Genomic DNA, 26,263 nt, shown 5'->3' on the forward strand with positions numbered 1-26,263 from the left:
TTTTGGTCTTCTGCTTGAGTGTTTTTTGCTTCCTCATATTCCAAGTAATTGATTTGATTCTTGGAATCCTTTTCTGTTGAATCCCTGTAAATTATTCATTTCAGTTAGTGTATGCTTAATTTCTGACTTGTCCTATTTCATGTCTTTGACATTCTCACTAATAATCCTTTAAAGTCTCACTAAGTCTCTTGAAGGTCTCATGAAGGTCACTGAGTAAACTTATAGCTGTAGTTTTGAATTCTGTGTTCATTAATTTGCTTTCTTCAAGTTGTGAAATGCTTATCTCTCATTGACTGCTTCCCTGTTTGTTTGTTTCTATATATGTATTGGGTAGAGCTGCTATGTCTCTTGGAATTGGTAGAGTGGCCTTGTATAGCAGGTGTCACGTAGGGCCCAGTGGCTCAGTCTCCCTAATCACCTAAGCTGGGCACTCTAGGTGTGCCCCTTTGTGGCTGTGCACAGTCTTGTAATTAAGGCTCGATTGCTGTTGTTACTGGGAGGAATTGACTTCGCCAGTTGGTTATGAGGATCAGCTGTGGCTACAATGGAAAAGCTGCTATATAGGAAACACCCTTATGGAGCAGGACTTGCTTCATTAGGGCTGTGGTGCTCTGAGTCTGCCCACTGAGTGTGTTGCTTGTGGGTGTGTAGTTATAATCTGCTATGGTCTGAAGCTGTCTACCAGGAGTACTGGCTCTTGGGTCTCTAGGGAAGTGCAAAGTCAGCCATTGCTTGGGACCACCCAGCAGGAGCTACAGAGAGATCTGCAGCTTCCACCTATTTGTATTGGGTTTTGTAAGTGCCCAAGGCAAGACCCAGCTGTGAAGCAAGGCAGGCTGGTGCTAGTGCTAAGTCTTGGGCCTTTGATAGGTTTGGGAAACACTGTCACCAGCTGAAGCTTGTTTGACAGAATTTTAGCCAAGTCTGATGCCTGAATAAGAACAGGCCATTCACATGGAAAAGCTGCTGCTTGGATAGTGCTTCAAAATGGATGAATCAGGGTCTCGGGAATCACCAGGGTGGAACCAAGTGTGCTCCAGGTTGATGGGGACTGAGATATGGTTGTCAGTCAGCCCTGGGATAGGGGAGATCTCAGCATAACAATGACCCATCTGGTGGAAAGGGGCCCCCAAGTTCTTGCCCGATAATCCAGTTTCTCCTGGATGTGTCTGAGCCCCCAATGCCTTTTTGGTTTGCTGGAGCTCAGAGGAAGCGAGTCTGAGTAAGTTCATGCTCAGTCCTTTAAGAGGAACACCCAAGTCTCCAGCAGCTTCCCCGTCCTTTAGCCACAATCCCCACTGGGCCCTGAGTATGGAATTGGGTGTAGAGCTGGGACTCCTTGCTCCCCCTGATGGCCTCCACAGGGACAATCTCCCTCTGAATTAAAAAAAATGGCCCATGTGAGTGCCAGACCAGCCTGTTCCATGCTTCTGCCCCTCGTACCAGTCTCAATGTGCTTTCTTCTTTACTTCTTAGTTCTAGGACATCCATTCACCAGCTTTCAGGTGAAATGATGGTTGTTCTGTATTTTAGTTGTAATTTTGGGAGGTTGTGGGAGGCAGTACCAGTGTTTACCTATACCGCCATCTTGGTTCCCCTCTCAACTTCTTTCAATGTTCCCTCATTTTCTTGCCCTACCCGATACCTGTCAGTGTCTTCTAAAAACAGTACTCCCTACACTATAGTCCTTTCTAGCAGAAACCATTTATTTTCCCTTGCCTCACATAATAACAGATGGGTTAAGTGTTTATCCTCTTGCTTCCCTTTCCATTGCTAGTCCTTTTATTGTTTTCCTTTCAAAAATCATAACCCTTCAGAAGTTCATACATCAGCCTCTCCCCCCAAAACTATCATATACACTCTCTCAGTCACAGAGCTCACTGTCTTTTCCCCCCCCCCCCCCTTAATATATATTTAATTGATTTTTTACAGAGAGGAAGAGAGAGGGATAGAGAGTCAGAAACATTGATGAGAGAGAAACACCAATCAGCTACCTCCTGTACATACCCCACTGGGTATGTGCCTGCAACCAAGATACATGCCCTTGACTGGAATCGAACCTGGGACCCTTGAGTCCGCAGGCCGACGCTCCATCCACTGAGCCAAACCGGTTAGGGCACTCACGGTCTTTTCAACTGCTACTACATTTCTGGCATCATTCTTAGTGACAATGTCTGTATGGATAATACATTTAGTACTATGGACCTTCTCACCCACACTAATCTTTTCTCTACCTCAGTCACCACTCCTGTGATTATACTCTAGATCTTGCTTTCACTAATAATCATGCCACCTCTAAAATCTAAAGTTAAACATCTCACTCTTTAACAACTATCTCCCTGATTTAGTTTCACCTACTCCAACAAAGCTATTTCATAGAACTCTGTTCCAATGAGTCCTACCACTTCCCCACTTTTCATCAGATACCTGTTGTTTTCTCCCTACTTAGCCAGTTTATAATAGATCCCAAGATTTATTATCCTGATAATCTACCTCAAATACTTGAATTGCCTCAATCCTCTTTTCCTTCTTCATATTTGCTGAGTAACCCTAGAAAAAAATTATATACCTACTTTGTGTTTGAACTCAATCAAGTTCAATACTTACATTCAATTGCCCAAATGAGTTAACTGGTCTCACTTTTATTTATTTTTTTAAGTTTTCATTGATTTTAAAGAGAGAGGAAGGTAGAAGGCAGAGGGTAAAGGGTAGGGAGGAAAAGGGAGAGAAGAAAAGAGGGAGGGAGAGGGGGAGGGGGGGGAGAGAGAGAGAAAAAGAGAGAGAAAGAGAGATTAAAATTGAGAGACAGATTGGTTGCCTCCCAAATGGTCCAGGGCTGAACTGGGAATCCAATCAGCGACCTTTGGACGCAAGCAACGAAGCTCCAAACAATTGATCAGGGCTAACTGGTCTCACTTTTAAATGGCCACAAATATCCCTCAGCTAATTCACCAATACTACCACATTTCTCTAGTAGGTTAGCTTTCCCACACTTACCTTTGTCTCTCTTAAGGTCCCCTCACTCTGAGGTGATGACCTCATCTCATACTTCATAGAGAAAATAAAATCATAGGATAAACTGCCAATTTATCAACTAATTACTCTAATTAGTGACCAACCCCTTTAAATAACTGATCCAGGAGAGAAACAGAAAATAGATTTTAGGAGCAAAGTCCTGGAGTAGGAAAGAAGAATTAAGACAATTTTATCCTTTTTAATGATTTTATTCTATTATATATTTTTAATAACATTTTTATTTATAATAGCTATTTTAACATTTTTTATCTACTAATCCTTTCACCTGGGTTATTTCTCTCTATCTTTTTTTTAATTTTTATTAATTTCCCCTTAATTATCCATTATATTCTCCAGTTTCTTTGCATGCCTAATTTTTTTATTGGGTCCCTAACATTATGTTGTAAAACTTTTAGTACTCCTTTAAACATTAAGCTTTATTCTAGAATATAAATTACTTGAAATTAATGCGATCCTTCTGAGGCTAGAATTTAATCTTTGTTAGGGGAGTACAGAATAGTCTTTAGTTTAGAGCTGACTCCACTACTAAGGAAATAATCCTTCTGAGAATTCTTATCTGATGCTCATTATGTTAGGAGGGCTTCCCACTCTGAATATACAACATACAGTTTTTCCAGTCTGTTGCGGGCTCCCAGGACTGCTCCTCCTCCTTCCTTCCAGTTGCTTCCCCCTGCAGCCTCGGGAGTTTCCTCATAGATCAACTTTCAGCCAGAGACTTAAGGGGATCTCTCTCTGCATCTCTTGTGCCCTATTCTGAAGCCACTTTAACCTCCCTTACTTATACTTGCAGTCTGGAAATTTTCTAGGTAGTAACTAGAAAATTCAAAGGTTCAGTTTTGCTTCCCTCTCCTAGTGTTTTTTTTAGAGCTTTGTAATTTTTAAAAGAAACCATTTGTTGATGCTCCAGCTCCCACCTTATATTCTTTGTACTCCTTTTCATAGTAGAACTATTCCAAAGAGTCATCTATATTTGCTGTGACCCCTTTATGCATCATTCATTCTTTTCTATTACTCAAATTGAACTTTTCTTCCCACCACTTAAACAAATGAAACGGTCACTTTCCGCAGTCAATATTCTTACCCTCCTTGCAACATTTATCCTCGTTTTCTTCCTACTTCACTAATAGTTCCTCTTCTACCTGAATCCCAGGGCACAGCTTTAAAAGTCATTTATACACTAGACTTTCAGATTATACACCTCTTGGGCAAACTGCTTTAATGTACTACATTTTAATTAGAATCTTGCATATTCTAATTAAAATGGATGACTAACAGTCCATCCTTTCTATACCCTCCCTCCACCAATTTTCCCTATCTTAGTATGGGGCCCAATCACTTATCCATCCAGCTGTTCAAGGTAAAAATGGTTAATCTTTGATTCCTTTTCCCCATCTAGTACACTCAAATTGCTCAGGAAGTTCTTTTGGCTCTACCTTCAAAATACACTTCAAGTTTACCAATTTCTCTTCATCTCCACACTAAATTAAAACCATCAACCTTCACTCTATGACTCATTCTCTATATAAGGAGAATAATCTTAAAAAAACATAATTCAGATCATGTCATTCCCCTTGCCTGAAACTTTTCAATGCCTTATTTCATTTCAAAATAATCAAAACTCCCTGTATTTGCCTACAGGCATGGACCCCGTGACTACTTTTTGAATCCTCATCTCATACTACTCAACCCTTTTTTTCACTTTGCTCTATTCATAACAGCTTTGTGTGTCTACCTCAAGCTCTCTGCATGTGAAAATCTCTCTGCCTGTAATGTTCTTCATCCAGGACTTCACAGGGCTGGCTCATTCCTACCATTCAAAGTTCAGTTAAATGTTCCTTGACCATCTATGCAAAGGAAACTATCTTCTCCTTCCACCTGAAATTCTGTATTATTTTGTTCCAAAGCCACATAAGAGTTGTCATATATATATATATATATATATATATATATATATATATATATATATATATATATATATATATATATATATTTTTTTTACTTTTATTCATTTGTCTTTTATCTGTATTTTCCCATCGGAATTTGGTCACTCAATAAACAAACATTCAACACTTACCATGTGCCAGGCACTAATTCAAGTGCTGAAAACACATTGTAAATAAGACAGGCAAAATTCCTGCCCTCATAGAGCCTATGTTCTAGAATGTAAGACCTACGAAAAACAGAACCTTGTTTATTCACTACTGTACCCATAAGGCCTTTATTTAACAGTCTTGGGCTCATAGCAAATACACAACAACTATGTGCTACAAAAGTGAATGAAAATGGTTTTCTACATTTTCTCAGCCTTTGTACAACATACCTTACCTCAAATATCCCCAATGAACATTTAGAATAATGACCAAATTATTCCTTTAGATCTCAAAACAGCCATATTTATATTTTGTTTCCCCTTTAGATTCTATTACTTTGTGGGTAAAGCAGAAATTTGCAACCATCACTACAAAATTCTGGCTCTCATTTAAAATTCTCATAATACTAAAAGCATTCTGTGACCCATTTAAATTCATTAAATCCTCTAGGAGAGGATTTAGTCACAATGGGTCATATTAGATTTATTAACTACCCAACTTTATTTATTTATTTTATAAATATATTTTATTGATTTTTTACAGAGAGGAAGAAAGAGAGATAGAGAGCTGGAAATGTCAATGAGAGAGAAACATCGACCAGCTGCCTCTTGCACACCCGCCACCGGGGATGTGCCCGGAACCAATGCACATGCCCTTGACCAGAATTGAACCCGGGACCTTTTAGTCCGCAGACCGACGCTCTACCGTTGAGCCAAATTGGTTTCAGCACAACTTAATTTTTTTATCTACCTACTGAAGTGGGGCTGATGGATGAAATTCACTTCTTATATCTGCCACAATTTATAAAACGAAAACCAGTTATCCATGCCCTCAGACTACTTCTGTGTAAATAATGTTCATATAATATGCAGAAATCATTAGCTAATTCAATATGTGATTAATTATAATTATAAACACATAATACACATTTGGAAACAGACAAATATATTGGTAACACAATATACCCACAACAGGAAACAATTATAGTTGTACTTCATTTTGCAGTTAACAAAACCTGGATGAGTGGGCGCATGTATGCACACACAGTTTTAGAAGCTGGATGAGGGTAAGTCTAATAACTCCCAGTTTGATGCTTTTCCCAATTAAAAGTTATCTAATCTTAAAAGACAATTTTTATGACTATATCATACAACTCTTTAGAGACAGAGAATACATCTAATATGTTTATATCTGACGATCTCAAATACAAGGGACTGTATAAATACAAGTAGTTTTTGAGAATCAACAAAAAAGGCTATTCTAAACATTCTATTAGTATTTGATAATAATGAAATTTATCAATACAACATATTTACTTATGCTGCCTTTTACTGAAGTTCATTTAGTAAGAGTAACTGACTTGTCTAAGGACTCAAAAAGTAGTACATTTTTCTCAGATGACATGTATATATAAAATATGTTTTTATTGATTTTAGAGAGAAGAATGGAGAGACAGGGAGACACAGAAACATCAATGAGAGAGAAGTATAAACGTCGATTGGCTGCTTCTGGCTCAGCCCCTACTAGTAATAGAACCCACAACCCGGGTGTGTGTCCTGACCAAGAATTGAACTCCTGGTGCATGGTCTGTCGTTCAACCACTGAGCAATACTGGCTGAGCTGATTATGATTTCAAAATTATAAAATGAACTGCAAAATAATTCATCTCAATATATGAAAACACTTGAACCTATATCAAATCATTCACAGGATATTTAAACTTCAGATAATATTTGCCTTGGATTCACTGCAAAGCCACATTTTATTTCTTCAGCCAGAACTTGCTCTACTGATTAAAGGAAATTAAACCAAACTGATTCGCTTTAATAATCTGTTGCAAGATTCAGCAAACTATGTCACCATGCATATTCAAAATTGAACCACTTATTAAAGATAACCTCCATAACAAATAACTGAAGGACTTTATCTTTTAATGAAGTGAATGTATTCCTATTCATCAAAGGTACAATTCCAGACAATGGGTCATATTAGATTTATTAACTACACAACTTTGTTTTTCATTACCTCTACAGTGGGGCTGGTGGATGAAATTCCTTAGATCTGCCACAATTTATAAATGTGCTTAAAATAACATAGCTTCAAAAAGTAGTTCTAGCAAGTTGCTTAAAAACTTGAATCACTTATTTACTCATTGATTTCCCCATAAATTTATTCTTACAGAAAAGTTACTGTAAGATATTAAGTCACACTTTAAGGGTTCAAGAGTTTACTTTAGCAGTAAGACATATTCTTTCTAGTTTTGTCTCTGTATTTCATACCACTTGTGCACTTAAAGACTCTTAGTTCATTTGATCCCCAAATCTTTTTTTCTCAAAATTTAAAATATATTTAATTGATTTTTAGAGAAGTATATAGGAAGGGAAGGAAGAAGGAAAAGAGGGAGAGAGATAGAAACATTGATGTCAAAGCAGAACATCCTTCGGCTAACCACCGGGGAGCAAGCCTGAAACCTGGACATGTGCCCTGGCCTGTGAGGGAACTATCAAACCTTTGGGGCATAGCACAATGACCAACCTAGCCACACCAGCTAGAGCTGTGAGTTGACTTCTTTTAAGAAGTAAAATCACAAACTATACCATTATTTCATGGCATTATTGCTCTTTTAAAAATGCTACCTTCTGCTTTACAATTACTGTTTTAACCAATTACCCATTGCTGATAACAAGTCCCCTTAACTTTTTAGGAAAACTGAACCATATAATCAGAACCACATTTATATATACAAACAAAAACTCCTGCCATTACGTATGCACATACATACACACATATACCTTCCACCTATTTCTTTACAATGACTATTACTACATAACATGATGTGGTAGAATGAAAAAGATAACACTGAAACCGAGTCCATGGTAGGAGTGGTTGGTTTAATATTTAATCCTAGCCACAAATTCATGAATTTGTAAGCAGATTATTATTCCTTGTTTACAAAATTTAAGCTACCCTATATTTAGATGGTACTCTTAGTTAAGTCCTATTGATTAACAGAGAAAAGACAATTCAGCACAAATTCTATTACATATCACAAAGCACTCACAAACACCATTAGCTACATAAGCCTGTTAGTTTTCATTATTATTGTTTTATAAGAAAATAAGAGTACAAATGGCACTCATACACATTTTTAAAGATCAAATAGAACACTGAAACGGGAGCAAATATTAATACTTTAGGCACCCAGGCACTATAGTTTTTGAGAGGTTCCTTTTGTCTCTTATTGACCCTTTAATTTTTCAATTATTTTCTCCTATTAAGTCCATGTAATAAACTGCCATTCTGATAAACAAAAAATAATTCCATTTGAAACTTCTAGGGAATACATTTTTGGCTTTCTCCATGCCTCCAACCCCACCAATCAATTTCCAACATTTTGAGAAATTGCTGACAAATATGAACTTTCTCCCTAGAAAAATATACCATCAAAAGTTTTATATACATATATGGTAATCCACTGTCTTCCGCAATCATTTCATGTAACTCTCAAAACCCTAACTTAGAAACTTCCGTTCAAAAATATCTTGGGCAGGGTAAAAACTTGATTTTATCACTGTTTCTCAATTACTTGTGATTTTGTCTGGTTTATTAAAACAATTTGGTTTACAAAATTTTAAAGGAAATACGTTAATTTCTTTCAAAGGTGAGAAAGCAAACTTTTAAGTTTATAAAATAATTTAAACTTATTTTTAAAAAAACAAAAACTAGGTATGTACATATTTTCAATTTCCTCCTAATTAAAACAAAAACCACCTATCTGCTTTGTAAGTGGTCCTCAACTTGGGTTTAATAAGATTGTATACTGGGCCAATAATGAAGAATATAATTTTAAGAAGCAAGAAAGGATAGTGTATGAGACTATTCCATCTAATTAGAACCCAATTCAAACTAGGTGTTGGCTAAACCCCAATTTTAAGGTGGCTGTGTAGGGTAATATCAATGTGACACCATCAACATGTTAATTACATCACATGGCCTACCCAACTGTCTAAGCAAGGACAATAACGGTTCTTCTCTGTCCCTTATAATAAATGCAGCCACACAGCCTGCATTCATCCCAATGCAGTAAGTTAAACCACTATAGGAACCAGGTAACTCCAATTTGTTAAATATCACTTTAAAACCAAGTTTCAGAATGTCATTCCTAAAGTGAGAAATGTCCATAAAGGAGAATTATAACTTAACATAAAGCTCCAACTTTAATAATAATTTTTAAAAAGTCAATAGTACTGACACCTTAGAAAAGTTTCCTTTCGATTAAAGGTAAAACTGTGGCACTGTATTTATTATTTTAACACTTCCAATTTTAAAGTTAAGACCTTAAAGTTAAGATTATAATTTTAAAGAAAAGTTAAAATATTATAATGGGGAAATATTATAATGGTGCAACATTTGCCCCCTCCCCAAATGCTTTAACTTCTTTCCTTTTCACCCATCCCTAAACTCATTTGTCTCATATTTATAGCTCAGTCTACTGATTTCCAATGATTTGAAAATTACTCCTGTAACTCATTAAGACCTTCAACTGTTACTTTTTGATTTACTAAGCTACAACACATTACATTATATCAATTCAGACATTTAATCCCTGCCACCTAAGATCTCAATCAAGTCCCTCTATTATAATCTAAAATTACTTTTCGATTCTACAACAACAAAAACACTAATAACTAAATTCCAAAGTTGAGAAAAATTCATTTAGGGGGTGAAGAGGAGAATTCTACTTAGTTTATTAAAAATTAAGAGGAATGCCTCATTATGTCAGTGTATTAAGTTTATATTATAAAAATTGGTTAAATGGGATTACATTGATAAATGTTATTTTCCCAGTGTTAAGATGTAGAATTTCTGTCAAGTTTACCATAGAAACAAAATATGGTAGTAATTACCATATTTTAGGTATAGTACCATATTTTAGGTATAGCTCAGTTGACAATTTTGCAGATATATTTTGATCATGAAATGTTTTAATGAGGTGGTGTATACAAAAGTTTCCTCATCTAAATCTATTCCATTTTGACCAACAACTGGATTATGGGACACTTGATTCAGGTTCTGGGTCACTCTTACCTAAAAGACACCATAAACAAAGTGTCAGTCAAAGACAAGAGTTTGTTTTAATCCTTTTTAAGAAGTGTATCATGTTTCAGTAAATTATCAAAAAGGTTTTCTTTTTCTTTTTCAAAAAATATATTTTATTGATTTTATACAGAGAGGAAGGGAGAGAGATAGAGTTAGAAACATCGATGAGTCATCAATCAGCTGCCTCTTGCACACCCCCTACTGGGGATATGCCCGCAACCAAGGTACATGCCCTTGACCAAAACCGAACCGGGGACCTTTCAGTCCCCAAGCCTACGCTCTATCCATTGAGCCAAACCGGTTTCGGCGAGTTTTTGTTTTTTTAAGGCTGACTCAATTCAATGACCTTTATTCTTGGTATACATTTTCATAATTCTGAAACATGCTACTTTCAATATTGTGATTTATATAGCCATTAACTACAAGCATGAACCAGAGTTGTAAAGCAGCTGTTTACCTAGTACTGGTCACATTCTTCTACTAAATTCATTATCTATTCTTGAGACCTATGCTTCACGGATCAGAGTTTTAGTTGGATGTGAAGTGAAATAAATTCTAAACAGACGACAGAAAAAGGTAGTGTGAAAAAACCCATCCCTCATGTCCCTCAAAAATAGGGACTCCACATGTAACAAACTAATGATATCTATTGCACTGTAAGATGTCAGAATTATTTCAGTGCACAAAACTTATCTGTAAAACTTAAAAAGCATATTGATACTTTAGCTGAAGCCAACTCTGATTTCAGGCTGTTGCTCTTGGGATTGCCCAAGACTTTTAACTAAAGCACAACTTAACTAAACTTCTAAGTGTACTACATACAGTGCTATATTGCTTTTATCAAGCCTCTCCCCATCCTTGCCTTGAACTAGAAATTAATTTCCAGGGCAGTGTAACTGCAACACCCCAAATTTAAAGTATAATCTGTAAAACTTATAAACAGAAACAAAAATAAAACCAAATACAAGATTCTGCAGTCACAAGTACTTTAATTTTTAAAAACAAATCACTTATTTAAAAATAAACAAATGGCACCATTCTACACCAAAGATGATACAAGTAAAATAAGAGGTTCTATCTCAATGTACTGACAATCTCCACTACTATAATACATACCTTATTACTCAGCTTACCTGTAAAGTTATATTTAAGACACTACTCTGAAAAGTAACATTCGACTGTCAGAACTGTTTTACTTTAAAAGGTTAAACAACCCAGTTTAAACAGCTTTATTTTCAAAAGTCAACATTACAGAGTATAATTTCTACAGTTAAAATTCTTACAGTACCAGAGAGGTAATACAGTACAATTTTCCACAACAAAATTGTAGGGCACAAATCCAGCGATTCCTCGACTTCCTTGAACTGTCAATACACTGCACCCTGTTTAAACGGCTGTACCTGAAAACCAAGTATTGCAATTCCTTAGGATTAGAAGTCATCAAGTTATACTGTCAAGGATCTGGGGGAAATGAGAGGAAGATTCTAGTGTCCTTATGTCTGAACCCAATCTCCACGACAAGGTAAAGCCACAGCTCTGGTACGATGTCTATTAGCTCTAACTATTTAAATACTGAAACCCATCCAATTTAGACATCTTAACATTAAGATTTCTTTAGCAAAGTTATGGGTAAGAAGGGATCCTCTTTTGAAATGTAGATCTGTAATATCTACTTGAAGTGGGCGTTTTCTCCCCCCTGTGATGAAAAATTAGAAAGCACGCGAACTTAAAACTTTATTAAAAAAAAAACCCAAAAAACAAAAAAAACCACACACACACACACACACACACACAAAACGAAACCCGGTAATAAAATTACAGGTTTAAGACGAGCCAGTACTAATAAAAATATCTGCAACCATCTGAACATATTCTCAAGGATCTGAGAAAAACTCAGAGACAGTAGTTTATTATCCTCCCACTAACTAGAACTGGGGGAGAATGAATGCAAAAGAGCCAAGTTTACAGAAAATCTGCTTTGAAAAAGTCGTCGGGGCAAACATGCAGTCCTTTCCACACTGCGTTGCAGGGCGGGGTGGCAGTCTCAGAGACCTGCCACCCCCAGGGCAGCCTCCGCAGACTCCACATGGCCCCGCAGCGCCAGGCTACCAGGAAGCGCAACGCCCCCTCCCAGCGCGGAACCGGAGCTCCCAGGCGCCAAAGACGCGCGAAAGCCGAGGCGGCCCTAGCGCGCCACCCAGTGGCCCGCGGAGAGGCCTGCAGGCGGGTCCTCCTCACCCGGCGCGCCGCACCCCACCGCGACCCAGCCCGTTCCTGTCTCCAGAAGCACCAGGCCCAACCCGACTACTGAGACCACAAAATGGCTGCCGGCGGCTCCGTCACGTGACCCCTTTGTGCCGTTCGGGCTCCCGAACTCCGTAGGACCCGGGTACCAGTAGCCGGGGTCGGCGGGTGGCCTCAGAGGAGGTCCCGTCTAGCCGCAGCGGCCGGAGTGCGAGGCCGGGGGGAGCGGGGAAAGGGCCGGCCGGCGACTGGGAGTCGGCGGCGGAGAGAAGATGGCGGCCATTTTGTGTGGATTTGGTGCTCCGCCGCCGCCGCCGGCAGCAGAGGGAGCGGGGCCTGGAGATGGGTCGGACAGGGGAGTTAACACGTACCGACTCCTCTTCCTTCTCCATTCCGGTGGGCATCTGCGGCACGGCTCGGTTTATCGAGGCGTATTCGTGCAGGTCGGGCAGATCCTCACAGCGGAAAACCGGCAGCGGCTTCGAGGCGTCTAGCGCCCGCGCCCGAAACGACAGTTTACTCATCTCAGGCGCAGCAGATACCTCTCTGCTCTGGGGAAACGGCCCCGGCCAGCGGGATCATGGAGAACCGGGGGATCGGTCCCCACTCGCCTGCCGCTGCCGGGACTTGAGGGGCGGAGCGCAGAGCTCGCCGTCCGGGGCCCTGACAGCAGCCGGGAGGGTGGGAGGCTGTGCCGCTCCGCGCCTCGCTCGCTTGCTCTCTTCAATACGCCATGGCCAACATGGCGGACATTAAAACTCCACTGTGCGCTCTTCAGCCAACCCCAGCCATTCCCCACACTGCATCGCGCAGCGGCGCGGGCACGCGGGGGGGGGGGGGCGCGGGCTCGAACGGGCGCCGGCCCGGAGCGCGCGTCCCGTCAACCCCCGGCGCCCGCCGGCCGCGCCCGGCTGCTCGCGGCCCCCGCCCTGCGCGGCGCGGAGGCGGCGGGGCCGGCGGGGTCCCGGCGCTCGGACGCCGGGGCCCAGAGCCCGGCCGCCGCTCGCCGTCCGCACGCGCTCCCTCCCTCACGCCCGCTCCCTCCCGGCGCTGTCGGCAGGCAGCAGGCGAGGTGCCGGGAAGGCGCTGCGCCCAGGACGCCCGGACGCCGCGGCGGGAGAGGCGCAGGCGGCGCTGCGGCCCGGAGCCCCCGCCCGGCCGGCGCGAGGGGCGGTGGGTCCCGAGCGGCGCTCGCGGGGCAACTGGTGGGTGAGGCCTCGTTATCGTTACGCGTTAGGTCTTTGAAACAAAAACATGCAAACGAAATTAGGGGAAAAATGCTACTTCAGGTGAACTTTTGTCAGCAGTTATTTTTATGTTTAGTGAGACTCGGGATGACATTTCACAGGCATCGCATCCCATCACTGGCTAGTTCCACCCACAGGGCCCAATGCTAAGGGCTGTCATCCCACTTTGATCCCAAATAGGGTTGTGTTTTGTTTTTTTTTTTTTTGCTTTGTTTTTAAATTATGCATTTTATCAAACCATCCTCTCACCCTTTTATTATAGTTGGAGCAAAGAGAATAATTATCATCAGCCACTATAACTTTTAAGGGGGAAATTTATAGCAAGACCTATTTCAAGATTTTAGAGCCAATTCTTTATAGGAAACTCATGATTTTTTTTTTTTTGTCCTGAAAGAAAGTGCTGCTTCAACATAATTATGGGTTCACACTTATTCTTATCATTTGTTCTGTGAAAAACTATACAATTGAATCAGAAAGACCTGTAGTACTCCTGCCAAACCTAGAAAAACAGGAAAAGCTGAATTATTAGAAGAGATATAGATGGATGTGATAGATTGTTAACACTTGATTTATATTACAAATGAAAATGGTTTTCCCCAGAGAGCTCTTTCTAGTGGGCTATTTTAAAAACCAGAAAGACTGTTGAGGTGGGTTTAATAAGTTTGGCAGCAAAATTTCAAATGTTCACTGAGACACAAAAATGTTTCAGCTGTTCTCCAGGGGATCTACATAGTAAAAATAATCACTGTTCTTAAATAGTGGGTTGGATAGGACCCTTTCAGGCTGGTTTTTCTACTACTTACCAGGTAGGAAGAAGATAAGAAGAACATAGATGACAGCTCTCCAAAATTATCCGACACTAATATTGACAACTCACATCTGCCAGGTAGAGGCAGATTACCCTTTCTATAAGACTATGCATTTATTCATTCCGTGAACAGTTATTGAACCCTCAGGGCCTGGGAAGTATGCTGCTGATTACTTAGCATCTACAGGTAATCAGCAGCTTACACAGTGGGAGGAGGACCTGTGGATGGCAAACCCCACACCAGAGGTGAGTATTTTGATGAAAGCCCAGGCTACCATGGAAACAGGCAGGAGTGTCACCCAATCCCTGGGGGAGTGGCTCTAATGAAAGCATTCAGGAAGGCTTTTTGGAGGGGATGACATCTGAGTAAAACTTATGAAGGATAACTATGGGTTAACCTTGCAAAAAAAAAAAAAGAAGAAGAAGAAGAAGAAAGGTATTTTAGTCAAGGGAAGCAGCATGGGTAAAGACTCAGAGCCACAAGAGTACATGTCACAATCTAGGATCCTCAAGAATTGCCAATTGCACTGTGGAATATGGCACCTATATAGACAGGTTTCATAGTTCTGAAAACATTGGCTGAAGTATAGTAATCCTCTCTAGCCTACAGTAAAATCCTAGTAGAATTTGGTTGATTGAAGAACCCAAGACTTTGTAGAACAAAATAGAGTCGTAAGTCATGAACAAACCATTAAAGAAATGGATATGTTTTTAACCTTCATTAAAAATAACAGCTTATGGATAACATTTTCCAGATCCTATACTAGTAATAATGGGCATCATACAACTAAGTTTCTTGTTCCCTAGAAATTGTAGAATCACCTCCCAAAGCAGGTTGAAAGAGATGCTTACAAATTAAACTTGACCTTTTGCAGATAATATGCCTGCTAAGAGACATTTTCTTTCTGAATCAGTTCCCCATCCAATTCAGTGCCCTGGGTTTCCAAGGACCCAAAGGCTAAAGTCCTTGTTTTCTTTTAAATTTTACTTCAGAGAGGAAGGAGGGGGAGATAAAGAGAGGAGGGCTGCCTCCTGCATGTTTCTTACTAGGAACAGCCCTCAAACCAGGAGTGTGCCCTGACTGGGAATCAAACCATGACCTCTGGTTCATAGGTTGAGTGACACCAGCTGGGCTGAAGTCCTTATATTCAGTTCACTCTCCTCCCTCATAAGGGACAGGAGTGCAGCAATAAAGGTTCACGTTCAGGCTTTTTTTCTTTAGCCTTTATCCAACCAAAACTTTCCTTGCAAAAATGGCTAATCCTGCACAGCCTTTAACTTTTTCTATTCCCAACATAGAGTCCCCTCATTGTCTTAAGTATCCCCAACAATGGTGATGTGACATTTTCAATATTACAAAAGATACATACTAATGTAAAGCTGGCTACTAACTTTCCTCAAAGGAAAACTCTTGGTTGGGAAGAGATTTGGAGTTTTTAAAATACTTTTAATTCATGTCATATTAATTAAATAGGTAACATACAGCACTATCATCATTGGGGATACAAATAAAATGTTGATAAGAACTGATCAGATGCAGTTCTGAGGGAGTTCAGAAAGAAAAGCCGTCAGTTCTAGCTAGGATGATCAGAATCATGGAGAAGACAGAAGGTGATTTGGTTCTGAAGGATGACAAGGATTCCAATTGCTAATGGGAATGAAATGGTAGAAGAAAGGGTATTCATGGGAGATGGCAACTGTATGAACAAAAGCATGGGAGATGTGCTTAAAGATAAGGAGGTTTATTTGGCCGGAGTTCATAGGAAACTCCGACAACAATCCAGGGGAAACTAACAAGAACTTGGATCAAGGGAGTAGAAGTAGAAAGTAAAGAGACATAAGTTTTAGTGGTAAAAATAATTAAAGTGTCATTACCCTGAAATGTGATTCATTTCAAATACAACAACAAACTAAAATATGTCAAATGCAACTGCTCTGACACTAGTTGCTGTATATAATAAACATGAAATATATATCTAATACATGTCTAATACTTGCCCACACCCTCTTAGTTTTCCTTTGAAATTGTTTCTGGGATTTGCCTCATTATTTCCATTACTAATGTCTTAATCATAGTCCCACCTAGAAACAACCTCCATTCCAATTCATTAAAATTTTTTAAGAAAAGATGTTTTTATTGATTTTAGAGAGAATAAGGGAGAAGAATAGAGAAACATTAATTTCCTCCTGCATACCACACACTGGGGATAGAGCCCACAACCTGAGAATGTGCTCTGACCAGGAATCAAACCAGTGACCTCTTGGTTCATGGGTTGATGCTCAATCACTGAGCAACACTGTCTGGACCCAATTCATTTTTTATTAATTCATTACTTCATAGGACACTGTGCTGTATGCTAATAGTGGCTCATAAGAACTCATCATGGCTGGTAGAGGTTGTGGGACTCTGGGGATGTGAAGAATACAGTTCAAACTGCCCTTCAGGGCTTCATAGTGCATGTCACCAAGTCCAAGTGCCCCCCGCCCCTTTTCCATCTGTATCCTTTCCCCAAATCATTTATTTATAACTACTTTTTATTTTTCCATCCCATTAAGTTCTTTCATTTTCTCTTATATGTGTGTGTGGCACGGCTGTGAAGGCCTCACAATTTTCCTGTGCTCTGCCCAATATTGCTTCTCATTACTGCCTAAGACAAGCTCTTCATTATCTCATCTCCTCAACATCTTTACAAATCAATGTCTCTCCTGTCTCCAGGTTTTCATTCATTCCTTCTATTTTCTCTGTCTGGCTTCAGCTCATCTATTTCTATCTAAATGCTACCTCACAGTTTTGAGGAATGTTTTGAGGATTAAGTAAAGTCATTTACAATGATCTCTGGCCCACAGTAACTATTCAATAGATATAATTTGTTGTTAGCTTTTAAAATCCAACTCAAATGTTACCTCCTTCATGAAACTTTCTTTGACTGCTTACCCTCTCTGAGTCTAATTTCCTGAACTGAAGAATGTTAGGTAAAGTAAAAACTCTTAAACCCATTCCAATGTGTTTGTGTGTGTGTGTGTGTGTGTGTGTGTGTGTGTGTGTGTGTGTGTTTTAATCTTTGAACTGTTATACTTTTAATTAGTAAAAATAACTATCATTTAATTTCCAAAGAAGTTAAATTCTCTTTCTATGTGACAATTTATAAGCATTTACTATGTGCCAGTCAATGCAAAAGTCCATTACCTCAATTTTTATGAGAGCCTATGAGGTCTGTCCTGTTAGAGGTTGCAAGACCTGCCTGTGGTCACAAAGCTGGCAAAAGGCAATGCTGAGATTGAAATGCCTGGTATCTGATGCCAGAGCGGAGTCCCAGAAACTGAATTTTATAATGAGTGAACTAAAAATGAGGAAAGAGATATGCTTCAAGAAGCTTGGCTTTGCGGGGAGGGGACAGACAGAAAGGGGTAGCAATTCAGGTCCTAGTTTTGTTGTGTTTGAAGGAAGGAAAGATGTGGGTATGTTTGTATGCTAATTCACATAAGTGGATTAACTTTAGGACCATCTTCCTCAGAGGCAGGCAGGAAGGAGGGCAAAAATGGATAGTGATCCAAAGAAGTTAAATTCTTTTTGATGTAACAATAAAGTAAAAATAAATAAATCATAATACCAGTTGTGGTAGCAGGAATCTAGATTATTCATTCCTTCAAGCATTCAACAAATGTTTATTGTATATTTACTAACAGCTAGGCAAAGAGCAATCCATATAGCTCACAAAGCTAATAATAAAGTGAGATATTGCGTTTGTATTTAATTGGGAAAATGTGGAATTCTTTAACATGTATGAATGCACAATAATCTCAACATTAAAATGTAATACAATGCTATGACTGAAAGCATTGTACAAAATTACTAAATACTGAATTAGTATATTTTCACTAGAAGTGACCATTTTTTCTTAACTCTGCTTTTGTTCCCCATACTGAGCTATATAAAGAAATAATTCTTTTGCCTGGCTGGCATGGCTCACTGATTGAGTGTCGACCTATGAACCAGGAGGTCATGGTTCAATTCCAGGTGAGGGCATATGCCCAGGTTATAGGCCCAATCCCCATTATAGAGCATGCAGGAGGCAGCCAATCAGTGGTTCTCATTATTGATGTTTCTCTCTTTCTCTCCTCCCATCCTCTCTAAAATCAATAAAAACATATTTAAATAGAAAATAATTCTTACAACATAACTTTTAGGAAAATAAAAACTGAAAGTTTTTTATGATGTACTGCTTTTTTCATTTAGGAAATGTTGGGAATAAGATACTGCAAAATTCATTGCAATACAAACTTGTATATTTCACAAGGTTTTACAGTAATAATACTGAACTGATTTTTTTTGCATGGAATTCTATACATAATATTTAAGAATTATGTTTGATATAAAATAAAATAGTTTAGATTATTTCCAAACAATCTATCGCTTCCTTAAAGAACAAAGGGCAAATTTTGAATCTTAGCAAACTGTAGCAAGAAAGACTTAAAGTAGTTCAGTTTAACTGTATGTCCAATGTATAGGACTAAAACAAATTACACCTGTCTGAGAAGGAATTGGAATTTTTAAAAATCCATGAAGTGGTTCTAGCACTATTGCAACTAAAAAAAATAATTACTATGAAATGTAATTCATCTTATTGTGTAATGTAAAACCCTAAATTTATAGAAAATCCACTCTGAGCACAGCAAGAATTTTGCCAAACTTTAGACATGCCCACCTCCCAAAAGGAAGGTGATTGATTAAGTTTAACCATTTTTAGGATTTGCCTTCCTTAATTCCCAGTTCTAGAAATCATCTGATCTTTCCCCCACTATCTTACAGGCAGTGGATGAGACCTCTATGGCAACATTTTAATGAAGATACTACTAAGGGAGCTGGAGCAGTGGAGGGAGGCATAAACAGGCAGTCATTTGCAACTTGACCAATAACAATATAGTATTTAAGGAATGTTATCCATTCCAATTATTTTGTCACAAGAATAAAGGTCCATCTTAAAAAGTAAGTATTCAACCATATATATTTTTTTAAAAATTTGTATTTTTATCTAAACTGGATTTTGTTTAATTACTGGCACTCACTGACAGTCTATTGTGTATAGTCCGGTGTTAGTCTGTGGTTGTAAGGGGCAGACGAATAAAGTGAGAGGGTGATGAGAGAAGGCTGATCAGGAAAAAAGGGGAGGAAGAGGGAAGAAAGCCAACTTTAGGTGCCTTATAATCTTTAGCACATTAAACTTGAGCATTAATTTTACTAACAAATATAGGCAGATCAGTATGGTATAATGACATATAAGGGGTGAAGGAAAGAAAGTTAGAAAAACTAGAAAAAACATAATGAAATAGAAATTTATATTGAAAGCTATAAATCAAATATATCAGTAGGTGATGGGTAAAGAAATATTGACAGGGAAGAGGGTATTCAAGAACAGCACTATTGTGAATTGCTATTACTTCTATGACCCAAGGAATGAATTTATTTCTATTATTATTAACTATCTAACAAGGTAATATTAGTGAAATAAAAGTTTTACTTTTACTATATTTATTTATTTATTTAGTCTCACCTGAGGACATTTTTCCATTGATTTTCAGAGAGAGTAGAAGAGGGGAAGACAGACAGAAATAGCAGTGTGAGAAAAGCACATGGATTCTTTTCTTCCTGCTAGTGCCTGACCAGGGAGGGCCTGGGCCTGGGCTTGCAACTGAGGTAAGTGCCCTTGGCCAGAATCAAACCTGGAACCCTTTGGTTCACAGTCCAAAACTCTATCCACTGAGCCAAACCCACTATTCCTTTTTATGTTACTTGGAGTATCATTGTGTCTGCCAATTCCTCTCTGAATCTGGTTCTTCCTCTCTTTCAGAGGAGGGAAGAAGGGAAAGTGATTTCTGACCCGAGGAGTGTGACTTTGGTGTGAAAGATGATTTATGGAGTGAAAGGAGAAGAGCATAGAGAATGGAGCCATAGAGAACATCAACAATTAGGAGACAGTAGAAGGAGAATAACCAGGAAGAGAGCAGAGGAGGAGAGGCTAGGAGAATCATGGAGAGAAACCAGGTGAGGTCAGTACTTCAAGGAGGTGATCAATGAGAAAGACCAAAAAGAATGAGGAAGTCACTGGAGATCACAGCAAGTACAATTTCAATAGGATGCTGTGGGTGGGAAGTATGCGCTATTGAGTTGAAATGTGAATTGGAGGAGTCTCAGACTGAATGGTGCCTAAAGCATGTTAATCATTTAGCAGGTAAGACAAAGCATGTAGGATGTGGAAGTGATTTCCCAGGGTCCTCCCATGTATTTTCTAGGTACTTGCTCACAGGAGTGAGAGCATCTTGAGGTTCAAAATCAGCTTAGTTTAGAGACATAGAATAGTTAACATCATCAGGACCTCATACATTAAATATCAGAAAAAAATACATTTTATTATTTTACAAGTCTTCACAAGTCATATCAATAGGAAGAAATAAAACATATCTTCCATCTTTAATATATTTTATTGATTTTTTACAGAGAGGAAGGGAGAGAGAGAGAGCCAGAAACGTCGATGAGAGAGAAACATCGACCAGCTGCCTCCTGCACACCCCCCACCGGGGATGTGCCCGCAACCAACGTACATGCCCTTGACCGGAATCGAACCCAGGACCTTTCAGTCCGCAGACCGATGCTCTACCACTGAGCCAAATCGGTTTCAGCCATATTTTCCATCTTTAAAGTTGCAGAAACTGGCAAACAAAAGACTAACCTGACCTGGTTAATTGACAACAGTATAAACCAAATCTAGAGTTTAAGATTTCTTTTGAATTAGGTTTCCCAAATTTAAGCCAAAAAAAACAATGCAAGTACCCTCTGGTAGCACATATATTTGGATATATATTTTGGTTTTAACTGACTGACTCATAATCATAATACTTGGTGTTTTTATTTCTTCCAGTCTTCTGGTTTTGTTTTTCATTTGCCTGTTTTATATTATTAGAATAATACTGTATATTGTTTTGTGGTCCTCACTTAATATAATTTTTTAAAATATATTTTTTGTTGATTTCAGAGAGAAAGGGAGAGGGGGAGAGAAAGAGAGAGAGAGAGAGAGAGAGAGAGAGAGAGAGAGAGAGAGAGAGAGAAAGAAAGAAACAATGATTAGAGAGAAGAATCATTGATTGGCTGCCTCCTGCACTTCCCCACTGGGAATTGAACCACAACCCAGGCATGACCTCCTAGTTCATTGATCGAAAATCAACTACTGAGCCAAGCTGGCTGGGCCTTTATATAATTTAATAATATTCCCACCTCATTAATATTCTTATAAGATCATTTATTGACAGATATTTATCTTATGTATATAGCATAATTTACTTAATCTTCAACCTCTAAGGAGCATTTAGAACATACTGACTTCTGTTTATTATAAAGAGCATATATAATTCTCATAGAATATTTGAAATAAAAATGGGCTTAACTTTTCATGATTTAAGGCATAGAACAAATTTCTGTTGTTCTTTGAATAACAATAAAGCAAATCTATACAAATAAAAGTTGGCAATTTTATTGTCAATTTGAGCTGATGGCAAAAATCCAAGTCTTAAATGTCAATATTTCTTCCCAGATATGAACTTAGAATCTTAAAACTATGTTCCATAAAACACTAATTCAGATGTTACATTCTGAAATGAGTTTCATAAAAAAACCAATATATTAGATAAATATTGCTTATTATAATTTTCTCTTTAAAATATGTATAGGCACAAAATGTATAGGCTCAGACAAGTCTGCAGCAAATTTTTTATTAATACTTAGCATGGTATTTTCCAAATTTATCTGACCATATACTATCAATTATTACCATTAATTAGTTCTATAAAAAGCATACTTTTGAGAATTCTAATCTAGGCAGTTCAAGGAAATGAGTTTTTCTGAACAAGTTATCCATTTATTTATTTTTAAAAATATATAATTTTATTTCTTTTTTCTTTTTTTAGGGAAAGAGGAAGGTAGAGGGAGAGAGAGGGAAACATCAATGAGAGACAAAGGTCCATCAGCACTCAGCCAACTGAACCACACAGGCCAGGGCTATCCATTTCATTACTTAAAAAGGTCTGACACGTATAATTTGAAAAGGCATAAGTATCTTGTAAATATGAAGTATTATTTTTTATTAATTCTTAAGATTTTTATCCTGCTAAAAACAGTGCAAGACATTTGAGTATAAAACTGGGACATAATTCTAACAGACACTAGAATTGACCAAATTCCTAAACTTTGGCAGTATATTTGGTGTTTAACACCAAATCGCTAGAATGTTTAGCTACATTTCTTTCTCAAAGTGTCACTACTAAAAAGAACATGTTGAATTTTGATTCAAAGATTTTTACTATAACTTAAGCTCTTGGTAAGTAGTAATCATAATAGAATCTATCAGTTAGGTTGTTATATTGATTCAATGAAGTCATTAAAGCAGAGAAACAAAAGTCATGCTCAATAAGCATGAGCTATTTTTAAAAATATATTTTTGTTGATTTCAGAGATGAAGGGAGAGGGAAAGGGAGAGAAAGAAACATCAATGATGAGAATCATTGATTGGCTCTCTCCTGCACGCTCCACACTGTAGATTTTTTACAGAGAGGAAGGGCATGTGCCCTGACTGCAAGTCAAACCATGACCTTCTGGTTCATAGGTCAATGCTGAACCACTGACGGAACCATGCTGGCTAGGCAAACATGAGCTATTTTTAAGGATATTTTTATTTTACTCCTTTGACTGAATCATTTTCCTTTTCTGAGTTTTTTTGTATGTACAGTATCTATAATAATAAAAGCATAATATGCTAATTAGATCAGACGTCCTTCCAGATGAAGCCAGGGCTGCAAGGGAAGCCCGGATCCTGGGTGCCAGAGGGAAACCGGTGCCAACAGCTGGGTAGGAAGGCCCCCTCTTGCACAAATTTCTTTTATCGGGCCTCTAGTAAAACATAATATTCATTGTAAGCCCTTCAAACCTCTTTAGCTAAGGAAACAAAACAAAGCTAAGAAATCCTCAAATTAAATCATAAACCAACTAGATATATATAAACTAATTTGTATACAAAATTATATTCATCCTCTGGAATCTTCTTGTTTTGTTTTCTTTTGATAGTTTTGTAACATTTCTACGTTTAAATCTACAAGGAGCTCTGCTACACCTTTCCCCTTCGTTGCCAAATAATTATCAGGTGGTTGTGCAGTGACTGCTCAATCTCCAAATATGGTCAGGTAAGTTCCCAGGGAGTCAGGGCCTCTGCACAGGTTGCTACTGTTAGGATCTCTTTGCATAGGGTGAATGCTTTGTGTAAATCATAAATAACATTTTGCATTCAATGTAGCAACATCATTCAGTGAGACATAGGGTTATATAATGGAAAGGAATACCAGCTTCCATGTTTGGAAATCTGGAACCTAATCTTATATCTACCATTTATCAGCAATATGACACTATAGAAATTATTTAATTTCTGAGCCTTAAGTATCTCATATGGTTGGTCTAAAGAATACTTGTTCTCGCTCTTTGGCCATTATGAAGAACAAATGAGAGAATATAGTGAAAAGACTTTGACAATTACAAGGTACTATACAAATATAGGGAAGTATACATTATTTTATTTTTATTTCACCATAGTAGTTAGGAAAGAATACATATACATCCCCCCAAAAAACACATTGGAACAGAAAATCTATGACCTATTCAAATCATAAAGTTGGTCTCAGAAGATTTAATTGCTAGACTAGGATCTTTTGGAGATTTCCTTAAATAGAAAATCTTTAAGATAACACAGAAATTCATCTGTTTTATTTTTTACCCCTTTTAATTTATCTTGCTTTTAAAAAAATTGTTCTAGACTGTGTCTAGCACAATATAAAAGTTTAGGAAAGCTATAATAAGTTTGAATTATTTTGAGATAAGAAATTCCTGTATTATAATTTTTACAATTATAAATTTTTTGTTTAATATAATTTTCTCAAATCACCCCATTTAGAACAGAAAAATCAGTAGAGATGTTTTAACTAATTTTTTTTCATTTAAAAAGCAGTATTCAAGGTTTGAAGCAGAAGAGCTTTAAGAAAACAAATTGATAAAAGATAAAAGAGTGTAATGTAGGGATTAAAAGTTCTGGCTGTTAGAGCCTGATACAATTTGGATTTGAATCTCAACTTTGCTCTATCCTAGCTCTGTAAACTTGAATAAATCCTTAATTTCTATGAGCACCACCTTTCTTCCCTTCCTATAGAGTACATAAATAATTCATGTGACCAAATTTACAGAGTGCTTACTTTGGGCTGGGCATTTTAATGCATTCTCTCATTTAATCTCTTCAAATTTTTACAAAATAGCTTCAGTGCCTGTCAAAATCTGACAAGATAGCTTACAGTGCCTGTAAGATTTTAACAAGAATTAGATATTATTTCACAAAATAGCTGAGCTTTTTTCTTAAAGGAAGTTTCCAGTGTGGGGTGGAAAGATGGTTGCCCCTCAGGAAGCGTCATTACCTTAATTTTATCATAAATGCTAAACTGGGTTTACACTAGCTGATCAGTCCTTTCTTTGGAACAAAAATACTCAAAACCCAAACCTAAAGGAGAAAATATGTTCCTTTCTGAATAATTTTTTATAACACACACACACACACACACACACACACACACACACACATATCTTTACATCAGGCGTACAGGGAACAAACACTATAGTGTGTCTCTCCTATACCTAACTGTTCTTCTGTTTAAACAGAATCCTTTTTGCCTTCATTTTCATGGGCTGTTCCGGAACCCGTGCTTTTGTGTTTTGTATTTTTAAAGGTAGGTTGTCTTTTACAAATATTTTTTTAAAAATATGTTTTTATTGACTTTATTGAGAGAGAAAAGGAGAGATAGAGAGATAGAAACATCAATAAGAGAGAAACATCATTCATTGGTTGCCTCCTGCCAGCCCCCTACTGGGGATTGAGCCCGCCACCTTGGCAGGGCCCTGACAGGGAATGGAACTGCCATCTCCTGGTTCATGGGTCAATGCTCAATCACTGAACCACACCAGCCAGGCTGTGCTTTTTTAAATAACCAAAAATTCATGGTCTACTTGAGAAGTAATGATTCTTCAGGATTAATTTTGAACTGTGTTCTGTAAAATGGCCATTCTTAAAACTCCCTTTTCTTAATTCTCAGATAAAAAACAAAACAATTTTAAATATAGAGAAAAGAGTCTAGCTGTATATGTAATGGTATTGCCTCCATTGTGGGAGTTTTTAAGTCTATTTTTAAAAAACAAAAAGTTTTTAGAACCAAGATGGCAGCATAGATAAATGCTGGTGCAGCCTCCCACAACCACATCAAAATTACAATTAAAATACAGAACAACCATTATTCAGAACCACCTGGAAGCTGGCTGAATATAAGTCCTATAACTAGAGAAGTGAAGAAGAAAGCACATTTAGACTGGTAGGAGGGGTGGAAGTGAGGAATGGGCTGGTCTGACAGCCATGTGTGCGGTTTTTTTTTAATTGGGAGGGAGATCATCTTTGTGGAGGCTGCCCGTGAGGACCAAGCGGTCCTAGCCCCACAGTAGCCCCCAGCCCAGGGTTCCAAAGCTGGAATGAGAAATCACCACAACTACTGGCTTTAAAATCCAGCCTGGATTGTGGCCGAGTTACATAGAGGCTGCTGGAGACCCAGGTGTGCCTCTTAAAAGGCCGGTGCACAAACTTATGTGGTCCCACTTCTAAGCTCCAGCA

General features: G+C 38.3%; 1 protein-coding gene and 1 long non-coding RNA gene across 11 annotated transcripts in view; one reads left to right on the forward strand and one right to left on the reverse strand.

Moving 5' to 3' along the window:
* Positions 1-26,263, reverse strand: part of EPC1 (enhancer of polycomb homolog 1) — a 103,879-nt gene that overhangs the window by 61,514 nt on the left and 16,102 nt on the right. For 2 of the 9 annotated variants that reach the window (XR_004990694.2, XM_036453841.2), the window contains exon 1: positions 12,842-13,285. The exons of 1 other annotated variant lie outside the window; for it this stretch is intronic. Coding sequence is in view for 6 of the 8 variants with exons in the window: in XM_036453841.2 (XP_036309734.1) it covers positions 12,842-12,994 (153 nt within the window). In the remaining 2 variants the exon portion in view is untranslated. Of the gene's footprint in view, positions 1-12,841; positions 13,293-26,263 lie in introns of those variants that run through there. 6 more of the 9 variants (XR_004990693.2, XM_036453772.2, XM_036453824.2 and 3 more) reach the window with 6 other exon arrangements.
* Positions 13,492-25,335, forward strand: LOC123652914. 2 transcript variants are annotated; one of them, XR_006742481.1, is made up of 6 exons: positions 13,492-13,675; positions 19,336-19,512; positions 20,106-20,220; positions 20,375-20,573; positions 23,638-23,753; positions 25,267-25,335. It is a non-coding gene; the product is annotated as an uncharacterized LOC123652914 (long non-coding RNA). The 2 variants fall into 2 exon arrangements; XR_006742480.1 differs by having other exon boundaries at positions 20,375-20,568.

The sequence above is a fragment of the Pipistrellus kuhlii genome, unplaced genomic scaffold (assembly GCF_014108245.1).
Source record: "Pipistrellus kuhlii isolate mPipKuh1 unplaced genomic scaffold, mPipKuh1.p scaffold_m20_p_1, whole genome shotgun sequence".
NCBI classification, from domain to species: Eukaryota; Metazoa; Chordata; class Mammalia; order Chiroptera; family Vespertilionidae; genus Pipistrellus; species Pipistrellus kuhlii.